This window comes from Nannobrachium achirus (assembly GCF_963921795.1).
Source record: "Nannobrachium achirus genome assembly, chromosome: 5".
Classification (NCBI taxonomy): domain Eukaryota; kingdom Metazoa; phylum Chordata; class Actinopteri; order Myctophiformes; family Myctophidae; genus Nannobrachium; species Nannobrachium achirus.
In genome coordinates, this window is record NC_137814.1 from 13,165,118 (window position 1) to 13,183,676 (window position 18,559).

Sequence of the window (18,559 nt, forward strand, 5' to 3'; positions counted from 1 at the left end):
TAAACCATTGTGTATAATTATTAATAATTATTAAGCTCGATACATGAGCTGGGAGAAGAGAAGGATATCAAATGGAACTCAACCACCTTAAAGACCATAACCATTGTGTATAATTATTAATTTTTAATTATTAAGTTACCTGGATATAGCCGCAAATTGCAACACTAGATTTTTTATAATCGGATGAATCTAGGGTTGCAATACCTCCCATAGGCAGCCAATGCATCAAAACAGTTTTTTGCTATCTGATTGTATTAAACGACTTCAACTCAGCAATATTGCGGCTCTATGGAAGGCTTGGAATTTACTCTTGCTATCTGCAAAGTGTTTGTTTCTGAAAAATCCACCGTATAATTGTTATGATTTATTTTCTGTCAAGAAATCCGAGCAGACATGGTTTATTTTCTAAGTGTTGAATTTCGGAAGCGCTCGTCTTCTATAACGCCATGTCCCGCTGCCTCCTGCATAATGTGACATTTAGAACCAGGTGGTCACAGGACCGTTGAGGGATTTTCCACGAGCGCTTCCAAACTCCAGGACTTAGAAAAAATGATCACCTGAAGCAAATTTCTTGGATAGAAAGTTGCTCCTAACATGTCTACTGTGGATTTTTATGAAACAAACACTTTGCAGATAGAAAGAGTAAATTCCAAGCTTTCCATAGAGCCACAATATTGGTGAGTTTGAAGTCGTTTAATACAATCAGATAGCAAAAAACTGTTTTGATGCATTGGCTGCCTATGGGAGGTATTGCAACCCTAGATTCATCCGATTATAAAAAATCTAGTGTTGCAATTTGCGGCTAACCTGGATATATGATAACTGTTTTATATTCTTATTTGTATTGTATTGACCGTATTGTATGGTGTACGCTACTGCTTTGGCAATGTAAACGTATGTAAAATAATAATAACAAATATTATTAATAATAATATTATTATTATTACCCATAATAATTATTATTATAAAAAACCGTGTGTGTGTGTGTGTGTGTGTGTGTGTGTGTGTGTGTGTGTGTGTGTGTGTGTGTGTGCGTGTGCGTGCGTGCGTGCGTAACTGTAGGTGTGGCCTATTTGCATAGAGTTATTCGATATTCAAATATTACTCACAACATGTCCGCTGGAGGGCGATGTTTAGCCAATAATAATATTGACGCACAAGAAGGATAAGCGACCCACGTCACGTTTTGTCCTGATCGGACACCGTAGTCAGGGCTCCATGCTGAAGGGGAGAGGAGGGTCCTCTGGTAAAAACAAACACTAGTATCTACGGGTGAGTTGAGTCAAAATGGCTTTGCTAAAACGACAACTTGTACTCTATTTAATTTACTGCTTGAGCTGCGGCGTTTATATAAACGGCCGTGTATTCACATGTCGGTTTTGTCTTACTGTAGCTAACCGTAGCTAATTGTGAGCGACGCTAAAAATAGACGCTCTAGCCTTTAAGTCAAGCAAAGCATATCTGTCAGTGTAATATACATTGTATACATTATTTGAGACTTTATACATCTATCTTTGTGTCGATGTCTATGTGTTGTTTGTCGTTGTATTGTAAGGATTAGTGTTAGCTGCCTGTGACGATGCTCAAATTTGTTGTTTGTGTGTGGATCTTGTCATATGGTGATATTATTCTCTCAACCTTAATAATTTCAAGAATAATTATTGCATAATTTGGTCACGGACCCCCATTTGATACGATGTTTAATATCTGCTTGCTACGACCCCAAAACACTTTTTACACTCTCCTAAAGGCTTGCTTGATTTGATTGAATGCTTTATTTAGTCAGAAATACAGTCATACATTTGGGCTAAAAGAAGGTGCGCAGGAAGGTGAAATGCTAACCTGTTCCATTGTGGCCCTATAGGTATTCTTCAATTCATCAACATAAAAAAATAACAGGTCAATTTCGGTCCTATTAACTATAAATTGTTTAGCTGATGACGGCCACCCTGGAACCCCCAGCCTCAAGGACCCCTGAGGGACCCCAGACCCTGAGAGCCTAGTGGTCTGTGCAGGGTTTGACACTAAGTTCTCAGAGGCATAGCAGGCACTTGCCCATCGGGGAAGTACCATTATAACTCTATGAGTACAGGTTCTACTTGCCTAAAAGGTCATTCCCACTTGCCCGAAAAGTAAACTGTCCTTTGTAAATTAATAGGTAATTTTTCATTTACGGTTCAATTTAACACTTTTTTCCCCCTAACTTTCTGGGTCTGTGCAATAAAAAATGTCATAGGCTACCACTTTTTTGCCAAATACCTACATAACTATGAATATGACTATGGGTTCACATTAGTTGTTTTATATTTTTAAGTGTAGCAACAGTGAAAACAGCACAGACCACCAGAGGCCACATTCAGGTGTATATAGACCTATCTTGTGTTGTGTTTATAGACGGTTGCGTCCTGTCTCAAACGAGCACTTGCGCTGTCGGGCAACCCAGAAGCAAACTCCACCTCCCTGAAAGTTTTAGTTACCTGCCAGTGGCAGGTGGGCAACCCTTAGTGTCAATGACTGTCAATAGCATTGATTATATCTGATATCTGTGATGTCAGTTCTTCCACCACAGCTACGTATTTAGTTCAGCTCTGATGTTCTTTTGTTAGGAGTTAATATGTTGGGAATTAGTAGTTGACCGTTAATAAGGCTGATGTTGTCATATTTGAAATTGGGTTGCAGTGTTTTGCTATTACTCCATCTACAGTACATAGAAGGCAACGGAATTCTGGACCAAATAGGTGACCAGATTATTAGACTAACTCTAACAATTAAAATGTGCTCTACAAAAGTAATATTCTGTTGAATATGGCAATATGTATCGCATCACAATATATCGTAATACAATTGTATCATGACCCAAGTATCGTGATACGTATCGTATCGTGAGGTTCCTCTTGCCAATACCCATCCCTAAAAGTGTCATGGGTGACTGTCATTGTGTTTTACAGTTACATTGTCATGGGTGGTGTGCTGACAGTGTCATTGTGTTTTACAGTTAAATCGTCATGGGGAACACCAGCGACAGAGTGTCTGGGGATCGCCATGGTGCTAAAAGCCACCGCTCTGACAGCGGCGGCAGCCACAAAGACCATGAACCCAGCGGCAAGATCATGGTGGACAGCACCGATGACCCCAACATATTCAACACCCATGACCCTGAGTCCAAGGTACAGACCTGTCACCAACAATACAATTTACACTATTTACGTATTTAGGCTTTTAAGCACAGCCCTTATCCAGAGCGACTTACGAGAGCGACGTCGGAATAAGCAGAGTTAGCATGTTCTCAAGGCAACAAACAACAAGGTAAATAGTAGTACCATAGGTAGAGTGCAGCAGAGAGAACAATGTATAGTATCTAAAAATAAAACTTATATACCAGGTGAACCTAGAATCTCTTTCTAAACAATATGCTATCTAAATCACATTCTTAACACTTAACACTGATATTGCATCATAGTTTAGTTTTAGTTTATTTGATCATCCTCACAGTACAAAATACATCAACAAAATCATATCATACATCAACAACATATATATATATATATATATATATATATATGTGTCACGGTTAGATAGAGAAACAGTCAGATCGAGAAACAGAGCACTCGTCGTGCGGCGCGGGGCGGAACAAGCGGTCGCTTTGAGCCACAACAACGTAGCGTCGGCAGGAATGATAGCGCCTCACCCCACGGAGGTTAGAGTTAGGGTTAGGGTTAGGCATAGTTTTACTGAGGTTAAGGTTAGGGTTAGAGTAAGGCATAGTAAGCTAATGGCTAAACACTGCTGAGCTAGGCTAGTAAATAAAGAAAGAGAGTCGCAAATGAGTGATGTCAGCGCCTACTAGTGAATGGCTGTTGTCGCCATCTGGTGGTGATTGGTGTGTGGTGAACGACAAAACAAGCGATCTTACCACGATCTGACTGAGTTACCCAAACTGACTGTAACATATATATATATATATATATATATATATATATATATATATATATATATTAGGACTGGGATGCGATTAAAAATACAAAAAAAAAAAATACAAACAAAACTCAGAATATAGAACTTTTGAACAAAAACGTTTTGTCTTTAAAATAAATGTAATCGTATCAACACAGCACCTTTCAATTAACTAGTCCTTACCCGTTCAAAGATATGAGCTCCGAAATGATGTGCAGTGTGTGGGTTATGGGATGTGCACTGTGCACACGGTATATGAGGGATGGAAAGTAACTTTAACTGGTACTTGCATGATAATATGTAGGAGCATCAATGTAAGAAATACCCGTTTCGTTTAATGGCTATGTGTGTGTGTGTGTGTGTGTGTGTGTGTGTGTGTGTGTGTGTGTGTGTGTGCAGCGGTTTGGACCGTGAGACCATCCGCAGAGTGGTCTGTGTTTCTTTTTGAGAGGGTCGGTCCGCCTGAAAAACGCGTTTTGGAACAAAACGGTTACGTTTTGCGCGTTTGTGACGCCCTCTACGGGTCGAATTGGAAATGCTTCTGGGGATTTGTTGAGTAAGCCACCCGCAACCTGTGGCAGAAATTCAGTGTTGACTCGACGTTTTGTTTGTGATTTATGGCTATTGTTTGCAAAACGGGCCCCTCCCGCTAACTTTGGAGGCCCGTTACGAACGAACGGTATGGACTATCAAAATATCCCTTGACTATGTTCATTGCATGGGTTCAGAGATCATGTGTACCCATTTTCGTGACATTTGAAGAAAATATGTAGGAAAAGGAGCAAAAAGTGTGTTTTGGAGAAAATTCAAAATGGCGGAAAATCTATCCTGACGCAAATGGGCGGGGCCTATATCGGGAGATGCGTATTGACCCAAGGAATCCAGGGAAAAAAGAATTTTAATGTTCCGACCTACGGTTCAAGAGTTACAGGCCGAAACGTAAAGTGGACTGTTATAGCGCCACCATGAGGCCAATTTGTGAAAGTGACAAACGGGCTTCACAGTTATGTCAGGTGTGTTCATATGCTAATGGTGATGCGATTTCAGATCAATTGCTCCAGCCACTGAGGAGAAACGCTGTTTCAGACACTCACTCAGACACTCACTCAGACATTTGGTGAATTATTGATTGATTGATTGAAGGCTTTATTAGAAGTTTGCATAGGAAAATGTACAGATTCATGACGGTACAGTTCACTGGTACAAGGTCTACTAAAAGGAGATCCATGAAAAGACTAAGCTTATTTCAACAGGAAACCATTAAAGTATCTCATATAACATTGAATGACAGACAAATAGAACACAGTACTATGCAGTAGATATGTAAAGAAAAAAAGAAAACAGTAGGTCTATACAATCAGTAAGTACAGTATATACAATATATACAAGGAAGGGGCAGGTAACAGTAAGTCTAAACAATCAGTATGTACAGTATATACAAGGAAGGGGCAGGGAGGGTAGGGTTGGGCTAGGTTTTTACCAGTTGTGAACGGCTGCTGCCTGTAAGTGGTTTTTTAGGGCAATTTTAAAGGATGCTAGTGATCCACACTCCTTTATGGCCTTCGGTAAGGCATTCCACATTTTTGTGGTGTAGCAGAAGAACGAGTTCGACCCTTTCTTTGAGTTGACTCTGGGTTGAACGTGATCTGTGGCACTGCCTCTGGTGTTGTAATTATGGACATCCTTAACGTTTTTAAAGTATTTTGACAGGTACTTGGGTATCATAGTGGTGTAGTGTATCTTGTACACCAGGCCCATTGCAAGTTGTTGTACTCTGTCATCTACTCTGAGCCACCCCACTCTTAACTGGTGAGTAGCGGTGAGGTGAGTCTGATTGGGAAGGTTAAGCAGGACCCTAATTAGTTTATTTTGGGCTGTTTGGAGTTTAGTTTTTAGGGCTTGTGGGGCGTCACGATACCATACGTGGACTCCATAGTCAAAGAGGGGCTGGATTATTGCACCAGCTATGGTCTTCAGTGTGTTGAAGTTGACCATTGGGGCGATCCTCTGTAGGAAACGAGTTCGTTGGTTGATTTTTTTTATTACTTTTGAAGTCATCTTTTCGCTGGAAAGATTAGCTTCAAGGATACATCCTAAGTAGGAGATTTCGTTTTTTCGTGTTATGACCTTGTCACCCACTTTGATTGTGAAGTTCTCTACCTTTTTGAGGTTATGATTTGATCCAAAGAGGATGGACTCGGTTTTGCCCAGGTGAATTGATAATTTGTTGTCGTTAAGCCATGTGCAGATCTTACTCAGTTCAGAGTTAAGTGTCTTTTCAACCTGCAAGTGGTCCTTGCCCGAGACTAGGAGAGCCGAGTCATCCGCGAACAGGAACAGGTTGCAGTCGCAAGCAGATGCCATGTCGTTCACGTATATTAGGAACAACAGAGGTCCCAGTATGCTACCTTGGGGAACTCCACAGCTTACTGGGAGGGGGGGGGACAGGGTACCGTTAATCTCCACCACCTGTTCCCTCCCCACCAGGTAAGATTGCATCCAGCTCACTGCTGCGCTGTCAAGACCGATGGCTTTTAGTTTCTCAATCAGAATAGCATGATCCACGGTGTCAAATGCCTTCTGGAGGTCCATCATGACCATGCCACTATACTTGCCCTGATCCGCTTCGCGTTTGATTTGGTCAGTCAAATAGAGAAGGCATGTGTCAGTGGAATGGGATTTTCTGAATCCAGATTGGAACTCGTAAATCAGATTATTCTCATCGAGATATCTTGCAATCTGTTCGTAGACTATTTTCTCCATGACTTTGGATATGGAGCTAAGAATGGAAACGGGGCGGTAGTTTCCAGGGTCTAGTTTGCTACCTTTTTTATGCAGGGGGGTTACTTTTGCTAGTTTGAAGTCCTGGGGGACATGACCCTGTTCGATGGAAAGGTTAATTATGTGGGTAATGATTGGAGCAATGGTGGCGGCTGAATCTCTGAGAAATCTAGCTGGGATTTTATCAAGGCCAGTGGCCTTGTGTTGAGGTAGGGCGCTCAATTTTTTAAACACTTCATCAGTTGTCACTGTGGAAAGTTTAAAGCTGTCTTTACTGACGCCCAGTTTTTTGTAGAATGTATTAACAAATTCTTCACCATACCGCCCAGATGGGGCGACCAGTCTTTTGACCAGTGAACGGGCTGTGGTGGTAAAGGTTTTGTTAAAATGGGTAGCCACTTCACCTTTGTCAGAAATGAGAGCGGCGTCCGTTTTGATGTTTATGTTGTGGCATATGGTTTTTGATTTTAAGCCTAATTGGTTGTTAAGCAACTTCCATAGGTCTCGTGGGTTGTTTTTGTATTCATCGATTTTGTCGTCGATGTAGTTTTTTTTGGCGGATCTAACTAGGGCGGTTGTCTGGTTTCTAAGTCTCTTGCATTGAGCAGTAAGATGCTCAATGTGTTTTTTGAGGTCATGGTTGAATTTTTTCTTGAGCTTTTTGCAGCACTTTCGCTTTTCATCGTATTTTTTGTCTCTGAGTCTAGCTGATTCTGCAATATCTGAGTTATACCATGGCTCTTGGCGGGCTTTAACCCTGGTGGTATTCAAGGGGGCCACGTCGTCTAGAGCATCGGTCAATTTGGTTTTAAAACCGCACCATGCTTCCTCGACATCTGTACACTGCAGCTCTGGGGAAAAGTCTACACCCGCTAGTTTGAGATTAAAAGCCTCACTGGAGTAGTTCTTCAGGCTTCTAGCAACGACAGTTCTGTGGCCACTAGCTTTGGGTTTGTGTATTTTTCGGGTAGAGTAGATCATATAATGATCACTAAGACCGCATACAATAGCCCCGCTAGCGGTGACTTTGGACTTGTCAGTGGTTACGACGAGATCTATGAGGGTTTGAGAGTGCTCTGTCACCCTGGTGGGTACTGTGACAAGCTGAGTGAGGCTGTATTGCTTGCATAACCCATCAAAGGACTTGAACATGGGTGCGTCTTTACGCAAAATGTCCACATTCCAGTCGCCCAAAATGTGACACTCGGTACCGTCCACCTTTGCTAAGCTCTCATCAAACAGCTCAAAGAAATCATTCTGATCAGGTGGTCTATAGACAGCGCATATTAGTATGTTTTTGGCATGTTCAAAGATTACCTCAATCCATACAGTTTCAAGTGAACTGTGGTGTAAGTCTGGACGGGGGACAAAATTGACATCATTGTGTACATACATGCAAACTCCGCCTCCATACCTGTTTCTATCATTCCTGATTACAGTATAGTTGGCAATTTCAATGCTAGCATCCGTAAACGAGTCATCAAGTTTAGTTTCAGAGAAGGATAAAATCTTTGCCTTACCGTCATGAAACATTCCCTTAATTAACTCCAGTTTTTTGGGATTCAAGCTATTGATGTTCAAATGGACATGATGAAGTCCTGGTTTGGCAAAAACAACAGAGTGCATGTTCTCTGTAGTAATCGAGCCATCGTCGTAGCTGGGGGGCTCTTTGTCTACGACCGAGACAGGAAAGTTTGTCGTGGGGGGGAGGTGGTCATCATTTATATCATCATTATATGTTAGATAGGATTGAACTGTGTAGTTACCAATTATTGTACACTAGTTACTGTTGTGTAATGAGATTGATTGTATAATTGAATTACTGTGTAGTTACTGTATAGTGTGTGTTTCTCTCACTCTAGACTTCAGGACCTCCTGACCTGGATGATCTGGTGAAGACCGGCCCTCCTCAGGCCAGACCCACGGTCATCCGCTGGGCCGGTGGGGGCAAAGAGGTCTACATAGCAGGCTCTTTTAACAACTGGAGCACCAAGATCCCCCTCAATAAAAGGTAGACGCTGTGTGTCTGTATGGAATGCGATTCTATACAGTCGAATCCTCAGTGGTAATTTTACTCGGAAGGGTCCATTTGGTTCCATTAGCACGCCCTTCATAGTTAGCACGCCCTTTATAGTAACAGAATGATTATGGCGTTTTACATGACGATTAATTGTCACTCAAATAATTGCGATTAACGATTTAATTGTTTTTTTTGTCGTTGACAATTACATTTCTGTTTGGCTTTTAGGCTTTGAAGTTGCACATGGCATACATGACACAACCTAAATATACAAAGAAATGACTGACATATTTGACAACCTTACACTAAAAAAAGAACATTGATATCGGAAATAGCAGATCTACAAGCTCACAACACGTCGCATCGCGACGTGTTGTGAGCTTGTAGATCTGCTATTCCCACTACTTTTTGAAAGTGTTTGAAACTACATTTCTCAACAGGGAAACGATTATGACGGTTATGCAAAATAATTGTGATTACCTCAAATAATTGTGACAGGCCTAATTTCGGCTATGTGTATTGAAGCTTAGCCAGATGAGCAATTCATACTTGGATTTATTACAGATTTATACTCTGTTGCACACAAGCCTAAATTATTTATCTCCCAATCTTTCCAAAGCCACAATGACTTTGTCGCCATCCTGGACCTTCCAGAAGGAGAGCACCAGTACAAGTTCTTTGTGGACGGACAGTGGGTCCACGACCCATCAGAGGTACCGTACAGCATTACATTGAATACTTACTGTAGGACCACAAAGGAAACGAGTCCCCATACCAGGACTTTTTTGTGTTATCCTTCTAGCTTTGATGTCTGACTGTACATTTCTGACTAATAAAGTATTCAATCAATAATAATAATTAAAAAAAAAGAAACACTGCTAGCTGTCAGCCAAACAACTCTCTACAGACCTAGCCTCCTCATTCCTTTCTTAAGCTCCATTCCCACTGGGCATGATAACTATAACTATATTGTTCACCATTGTGTTGGTGTGAACACTGGGCATGATAACTATAACTATATTGTTCACCATTGTGTTGGTGTGAACACTGGGCATGATAACTATAACTATATTGTTCACCATTGTGTTGGTGTGAACACTGTGTTGGTGTGTTGGTGTGTTGGTGTGAACACTGCCATCCACTTGACTTGATTTTTGAAACTATACTTTTATAGTTGTAGTGCTCAGTCAGTGTGAATGGCCCTTTACTTGTCATGTCCATTTCAGTAGGCCGGCACAGCATTTTTTTTAAGTTGAATATTTTTCATAAGTTTATTTTGTTTTCTTCTTTTTGTTTTCTTCCAGTTTTTGTTTGTTTGTGTGTATTTCTTTTACTTCTTTTTTCATTCAGACAGTATGTTTAATTTAAAGTGTTAGTTCAGCTATTTTTGACATAAAGCTGTGTGAAATACTTGCCATTAAAATAGTGGTTACAAATGTATTAATTCATTACCAGAGTCCTGTGGTCAGAGTTCTGGTCAGTTTCTAATGAATATTAAGTAGTTCCAAATTCAATGGGGTGGGGGCCATTTGGCGTGGCCCAATCATTGAAAATAGATTAATCCACAAAACTAGCGTTATTTGTATTGTTGGCCTATTTCTACCATATAGAGCGAGGTTTCGTTCTGATCAGCTGACTGCAAAGCACCTTGTTTTGGGGAAATATGTTGTTGATACTGGACACAAAAAATTGTACCATGTGACAGAGGAGTCAGTTGAACAAAAGTTGGTCTATTTGGTAGAAATAGGTCAACAATACAAATGACGCTAGTTTTGTGGATTCATCTATTTTTAATGATTGGGCCATGAGCCCCTGCCAAATCACCGGAACTACTTTATATTCATCTAAAACTGCCCAGAACTCTGACCATGGGACTCTGGCAATGAATTAATATATTTGTAACCACTATTTTAATGGCAAGTATTTCACACAGCTTTATGTCAAAAATAGCTGAACTAACACTTTAAGTTTGCTAGTAGTTTCAGTCTTTAGATTAAGTTTTATGTTGTCGTTTTGGGGTATTTATTGGTGAAGGGACAATAAAGCAAGCCAGAAAAAGAGTTGTGTATTACAAATCTCATAACAACATAAATTAAAAAGATGGAAAAAGTGTGAACCCTGCAGTGAATCATATTGACGTTTCAATGTATAACATACTTTAACTGTAAGTATATAATATAATACCAGTAAGACTCCCTAATCACAAATAGGGCAAAAATGTGTTTTTCCCAAATCTAATATAATATAATATAATATAATATAATATATCAATGATGTGGCTGATTGTTGGTTCCCTGTTTACAGCCAGTGGTAACCAGTCAGCTGGGAACCATCAACAACATCATCCAGGTGAAGAAGTCTGACTTTGAGGTGTTTGACGCCTTGCAGGTGGACTCTCTGGAATGCTCGGACACATCAGGTCAGCTGCTTTAATCATTTAACCCAATGTACTCTTAGTGAAACTTGGTCTTGTGTTTGCGACTGTAATTGAACTAACGGGTTCATTTGGTTCCATTTGTACACTGTCAGAGTTAAGGGGAGACCTTGAAATCTGAAAGTTTGGGACCAGTGCACTAGGGGGTGTGGGCGTTCAAGGGGTTAACTTTCACTCGTGATTGGATGGCACTCAGTGGAGGTGGAGAGAGACCAATTCACCCTTTGTCAAGTCCCGCCCATTGTCCTGCCCCTCTCCACACCCATTGGTTGCTGTGTCTTGGTGGGACATTCAGTGGGACATTCCATCCACTGCCATGTTAATTCAGTTGCTTCATATTGTTATTCTGTGTGCTCAATTCTAATTTCAAACTTTGTTTCAGTCAATTGGAGCTGCTCAGTGGCAGCATAGTGAATCAGCATGTTTTTAAATGTTTTTATTTCTCCAAAAATTATGTTTTAGATAATTCAACATAAAAAAGGCGGGACAAGGCAGATAGAGCCTGCTGGTTGGTCAGTCAGGGACCAACCAGGAGGCTAACAAAGGGTGAATTCAGTTTCAGCTTCACACAGCAGGTCTTGACAGCGCAGCAGTGAGTTGGATGCAATCTTACCTGGTGGGGAGGGAACAGGTGGTGGAGATTAACGGTACCCTGTCAACAAAGGGTCAAACTCGTTCTTCTGCTATACCACCAAAATGTGGAAAGCCTTACCGAAGGCCATAAAGGAGTGTGGATCACTAGCATCCTTTAAAATTGCCCTGAAAAACCACTTACAGGCAGCAGCTGTTCGCAACTGGTAAAAAAAAAAAACCTAGCCCAGCCCTACCTTCCCCTGCCCCTTCTTTGTATATACTTACTGTTTGTTTAGACTTACTGTTTTCTTTTTTTTTCTTTTTTGTTCTTTCATTTTATTTTATTTACATATCTACTGCATAGTACTGTGTTCTATTTGTCTGTCATTCAATGTTATATGAGAAACTTCCCTGTGGAAATAAGAGTAGTCTTTTCTAGGATCTCCTTTTAGTAGACCTTGTACCAGTGAACTGTACCGTCATGAAACTGTACCTTTTCCTATGCAAACTTCTAATAAAGTCTTCAATCAATCAATCAATCAAGCAGATGGCTGCCCAGTGCTCAGATGGCCATGTAGAGCAGCTGTTAGGGGCTATGTGTCTTACTCAGGGACACTTTGACGCGTACAGTAGACATGGGCGGACTGGGATCTATCCCCTGCATCTATCCACTTCGCTATAGACGCCCCCAAATCTTAAGTGGTAAATTAAAGTGATATCGCTTATCCAAAAAAAAATGTTTTTCCTATCAATTACTCACCCCATGGAGACTTGAATTCATTAATATTTTTTAGTTTTTTTGTCTTATTCCTAAGCCAATATTTTGATGACAAGCAGTGGTTCCCTAAAGAGAGACAAAGAGTCTCATCAAATTATTGGCTTAAAGGAGTAGTTCACCACCAAAATGTCATTTTTTCTATTGATTACTCGCGCCATGGAGACTTGAGTTCAATAAAATTTCTTGTTTTTTGTCGCATTCCAATTCAAGTCAAGACGATCATTTTATTACAATAAATGTACCCCCATTGATTCTGGATGGGGACCCAAATGCATTCGGGTCCCCATCCGGAATCAATGGGGGTAAATTTACTATAATCACATTTTTGTCTGAGGAATGCGACAAATACAAAGAAATATATTATTGAACTCAAGTCTCCACGGTGTGAGTAATCAATAGAAAAAAAGTAATTTTGGGGGTGAACTACTCCTTTAATGTGACAAAAATAATAAAAGCAAATCCATGAATTCAAATCTCAATGGAGTGTGTAATCGAGGAAAAGATTTTGGGGGTGAACTATACCGTAACTTGTATTATTCAGTCTGTTTCAGATAAATAAAGATGATAAATTAATTCACAAGGAGCTACCCTTGTCGCATTGTGTAATAAAAGAAGGCTGGATAGCCAAAATGTTTGTTTAATTCTAACCCAAGGCATACAGTGTCATTCTGGTTTGCAATCCTTCACGATGTCAACGATTGTTATGCTTTAAGAGGTCAATGCACCAGAAGAGTACAGTATATCCACATTCAGCTCTTAAATATGGGTTTAGGAATGTAGTTTTAAGTTCTGTATGCTGACCTGCTCCCACAGATCTGTCCAGTTCGCCTCCAGGACCGTACGGTCAGGAACAGTACATGTTCAGACCAGAGGAGCGCTTCAAAGCCCCACCAATCCTCCCGCCTCACCTGCTTCAAGTCATCCTCAACAAGGACACCAACATATCTGTAAGTCTCCTCCTCCATGTGTCCATAGCAGTGGTGGCCAAACGTTTTGTCAAGGACCCCAACATGTATTTGTCTGCGGACCCAGTGCCAGGGAACATTTGTCAACAGCATGTAGATCAGCTTTTTTCAAATAGCTGAAAAATAAAATGTGGCTTTAGTCTTTGAGAACCACTGGACAAAATGCACCACACCATCTATAAACATATGGCTGTGGTAGCACTCTGGTGTAGAATAGATACATGGCCTCTAGGTGTGATGAAGGTGGTATTGAATTCTGTAGGGAAAATGCCCCCATCTTTTTGTGTGTGGATTTGCAGAGTTATTTCTTACCTATTATAAAAAAGAAGGGTCTGCACACTGGTGATGCTGAAAAAGCTCAGTTGTGTTTTATTGCATCGTTAACACTTTGATCTTAACAGACCACCAGTCAGTGTGCAGACTATTATTTATTTATGATATCTTCGTTTGATAGTCTTGCACCTGGACCACGGATGACATGTGGCACTACTTTCTTCAACTTTAACCTATTATACCTCAGCAAAAAGCCAACAGGAACAAGGCAATGTAAATGCTGTAAATTTGTCATATACAGTATATTTGAATACTGAGATGTCTCTCTCTCACGTCACAGTGTGACCCTGCACTTTTGCCTGAACCAAACCACGTGATGCTGAACCATCTGTATGCCCTGTCAATAAAGGTAGGTTGGCTGAAGACCTAGAATGCCTAGAATTCACTGAAAACATTATATATATAATCATCACTGTCACAATTAAGCCATTGAAAATAAAAAAAATAAAAACTCTAAGCCGTGTTAGTAGTTGCTAATCTCACATTAGGCGATTAATGTGTGACTTTTGTAGAATCTTGGATTGTAGGCATCTGGCCATGATTCAAATCACAATATTGCAGGGATGTCCAAACCTTTTTCAAAAGGGGCCACATTGGAAAATATTAAAACAGCCCAGGGCCGACTCTTATCTCCTAACATAATATACTTTCAGTCGGACCATAACAAAGTCACATACATTACATATGCATCGCATTTAAACGATTTTATTTAACTATCATCATCAATATTTGATACCAACAAGACTCCCTAAATCGGGAGATAAGCGACTGTCAGGTCGCATACACAAACTTTAGAAGGCAATGGTAGCCAATCAGGAGGGAATATGGGAAATGGCACAGATCCCTTCAGAATGAGACAACAGGGAACATGGACTCCTGACAAATTATACTTTGGGAAAATATTCTTGTTTGAGAGTGCTGGCGGGCCATTTATAATACAATTTAGTAATGAAGCCGCGGGCTGCATTCAATTTGTCATCGGGACGCATTTGGCCCCCGGGCTGCACTTTGGACAGCCCTGCAATATATTCACATTTATGGTTCCTGTAAGTGAGGAACTGGAATTAGTCATGTTTTGCCATTCACCAAAGGGCAAGTGACGGGGAGTCGCCCACCCCAGGGTATATGAACCCCTTCCTCTGTAAACGTGTGTCTATTTGGGGGAAACCAGGGGTGCAACATGATATGCTTTCTCTCCAGCCCAGTGCTAGAACCCAGATGCATAAATCAAATGTTACAGTAAACGGCTGTAAGTGGATAGGCACTCTAACCTAACGCGGACAGTTTAGTTTAGGCAGATGGGCGGGCGCGGTTTGTCTCTCCGCAAGTCTCCAGCCAATAGCATGTGTTCTCCTCCCCCCACCCCCCTCTGTTCCTCTGCTCAGCGCAGAGAACGCTGGTGCGTCATGACGTCAACACATTTGGTGCGACGCTCTCTGCACTCTGCACTGATTGGTTAGGGAAATTATACACTTCCTACAACAGTGATCATAACGCGATCGCCCAGGCTTCTTTTTCTTCCGATCGCCTAAAGAAGTCTGGGTTTCCGAGGCTAGTGGATAGGTGACTCCCGGCCGTCACCAGGCTTTCCATACAGCAAAACGCCTGCTTTTGCTTCCTACTGGAGAAAAGGGAACTGCACCACAATGCAACATGACGGAAGCGATCTAGTCGAGTGTCCGTCATTGTTATTGGGGAGCAAAATTCGTTTTTGTGCAAGCTCCATGGTTGTTTTCAGAAAGAACAAAGAGAAGAGAGGGGGGCAAGGGGAGGGGGACAAAAAGACAAATCAATCAACAAAAGATATGTACACTTACACTAGCGTATTTACGTGTGGATAGACATAAGGTGCATCAACATAGCAGCAGGTAAACTGTGCATGATATGAGCTTGTAGATCTGCTATTTTCTAAGGTTAAAGAGCTTGGGGCATTATTATGCCAGTATGCCACATAAAGGTATTTCCTATAGAACAGAGCTCCACTCACTGCTTCTCTTTTTCTGTTTGCACGGCAGGATGGCGTGATGGTGCTCAGTGCGACCCACCGGTACAAGAAGAAATACGTCACGTCTCTGCTCTACAAGCCCATCTAAAGCGCACCCACACGCTCTACGGCGTGTTTGTGTTCTACTGGACTTTGTTTAGTTTTTTTTTGTTCTTTTTATCACCACATTTAGCCAAATATTGCACTAAAGGGACCGTTTACGGGTGATCCAAAATGCCAACGGCTGTGAACCTGAGGCGAGATTTCAAAAGGGCATATCTATCGCTTTCATAGGGCTCCGAACAAAAGTAGCACACTCACTTGACGAGGAGGGCTTTCTGGGTTGGATCCGCCACACCCAAGCCGGTGTCTCCCACAGTCAGGCAGGCAGCCACTGTTCACAGTCTGGAGGGGGTCCCTGCTGGGCCTTTTGTTGTTTTGGCTGTTAAAGCAAGCAGGAGCTGTGTGTGTGTGTGTGTGTGTGTGTGTGTGTGCGTGTGTGTGCGTGTGCGTGTGTGTGCGTGTGTGTGCGTGATTGCATGTTGGTCACGAGCATAAAGGCAATTTGGTTTTGTATGGTTTTTGAGATTATATCAAGGAATTTGGCCTGTTTCTCGTTGGCACCGTAAACACCCCAAGATGCATTGCAGTATGGAAGTGTGTACATTGGTCACCGTGGCTTTAAAGCCTTTGTGAGTGTGATTTAGAGTAGTATTGGAGTGGATTAACTGGTCCATTGTTACAGTGTTTTGTCCTCACGTCACATCCTCTCTGTGAACAGATAGAATTGTATGATTGTAATGTTTTCAGTCTGATCAAGGCCATTTCTTTCTGAATGCAGAATAAAGTTACGATGGCCACTAATTGAGCTTAGATCTCCATGAGCACATGGAATTACTGGATCACGTGCAATACACTGGGCTGTAGCATGGAATGTATTATAGACTTTGCTCTAATCTGAATACATTCTAATGATTCTCATGGCGTCAGAGACGGTCACAGACATATTAAACCCAAATAATGTTATTTATAATGACAATTCCCCGAAAGGATTTTATATTATTTTATTACATCTACTGTAGTAATGGAACCAAGTCTGTTACAAATGGTGGGGGGAAGAAAACAATCTTGCTCTTGAGCTAATTTCAGTCAATAACCTGGGCTGCATACCCCACATTTTTCTCTTTAATCTTTGTATCTTCGTACATTTGTGAAGCCGCAGGCCTATGACTAGACACTGTAGACGAGAGCCTAGGAATGCAAATCCCCTACATTTGAGTTTGACCGTTTCACTATTTCCAAAATCACGCTCGCCCCGAAAATGTCTGTGTTAACATCAACTCGCTGTCTCTCTTTGAAGGGCTTATAGGCAGAGATAGGAGGAACTAAGATTGTGCAGATTGCGTTTGTTTCATTCTGCCGTTGCCTTTATCTTGACACAACGCTGTGAGCACTTTACCCGTCCTGTGAGCAGGAGATGCTTGCTTGGTCGTACATCTGTGAGCAGGAGATGCCTGCTTGGTCGTACATCTGTGAGCAGGAGATGCCTGCTTGGTCGTACATCTGTGAGCAGGAGATGCCTGCTTGGTCGTACATGATGCCAAAAGGAGCCAATCGACAAGCTTGTGCACTTGTCGGCTATGTGCTACTGACAGTGGTGGAAAGTAACAAAGTACATTTACTTGAGTACTGTACTCAAAGTAAAATAAAATGAGATTCTTTACTTTGAGTATTTTTTTGGATTCTTCTGAATTTCTCTCCGCTACATTTCAAAGACAAATATAATTTACGTTTTCCTTGACTACACTGCGGGAAAAAAGTATCTGAATTAACGACTGAGCCCTATTTCAAATAATTATAGTTAAGAATTGCAGATCTACAAGCTCTCAACGCATCACATCGCAACACGTTGTGGCCTTGTAGATCTGCTATTTTCACTATTGATATTTCTTTGAACTTTTCAAGGGAAGTCTTTGACCTCAAGTACTGGGGTTGAGTATTTTGTCCACCGCTACTACAGAGTATAAACAGAAAGACATTGACATAAGCTTTGAACTATGCAGCATACCAGCGTAGTTGCTACTGATTCCTCTTTCTTTTTTTTCCCTTCTTTTTTTAGGCAGGCGTTGTAGTTTTCCAATATGCATTTTACAAATGTTGAGATTGCTGTGCTGCATTTGTGTGCATCTGCTTTGAGTTTGTGCCAGATAGCAGATAGGATTGTACTGTATTTATTATCTGTTACTATATATATATATATATATATATATATATATATATATATATATATATATATATATATATATATATATATATATATATATATATATGCATATGCGTGCCTGTTGTGCATGTATAGAATGTCTGTGAATTATGACTAGACCTGTATGGTGCACGTCACAGAAGTGTGATCCCATACTTTTAAAAGTTATATGAATCAAATTCTGATTAATAATGGTGAATGTTAAACAGCTATCGTTTTTATATATAATATTTGCTTTGCCCTCAATGTTTGATGTGCAGGGCTACAGTTAGTACATGATCGATTGTGTGTAGCGCCCAGTGCAAAGTTCCTGATCAAACCGCATGTTGTCAGGTGGAAACCGTGTATGTCCAAAATGTTTCTTTTTTTTAAAAGTATGATTATTTTAAAAAGGATTTAAAAACGCGATGTGAGCTGTTAGATCTATTTTCACAATTTTGTGAAACTTTTGTATGATGATTAAGTATGCATGAG

The 18,559-nt window shown here is 40.9% G+C and overlaps 1 protein-coding gene across 2 annotated transcripts; it reads left to right on the forward strand.

Annotated features, from left to right (window-relative positions):
• Positions 1 to 1,188: 1,188 nt before the first annotated feature.
• Positions 1,189 to 18,042, forward strand: prkab2 (protein kinase, AMP-activated, beta 2 non-catalytic subunit). 2 transcript variants are annotated; one of them, XM_080725221.1, is made up of 8 exons: positions 1,189 to 1,272; positions 2,996 to 3,167; positions 8,598 to 8,746; positions 9,375 to 9,468; positions 11,060 to 11,174; positions 13,354 to 13,487; positions 14,119 to 14,187; positions 15,854 to 18,042. In XM_080725221.1, the coding sequence occupies exons 2-8, from the start codon at positions 3,006 to 3,008 to the stop codon at positions 15,929 to 15,931; spliced, it is 801 nt and encodes a 266-aa protein (XP_080581347.1). In that variant the 5' UTR covers positions 1,189 to 1,272; positions 2,996 to 3,005; the 3' UTR covers positions 15,932 to 18,042. The 2 variants fall into 2 exon arrangements, with proteins under 2 accessions (XP_080581347.1, XP_080581348.1); XM_080725222.1 differs by having other exon boundaries at positions 1,231 to 1,272; positions 2,978 to 3,167.
• The last annotated feature ends 517 nt before the right edge of the window (positions 18,043 to 18,559 follow it).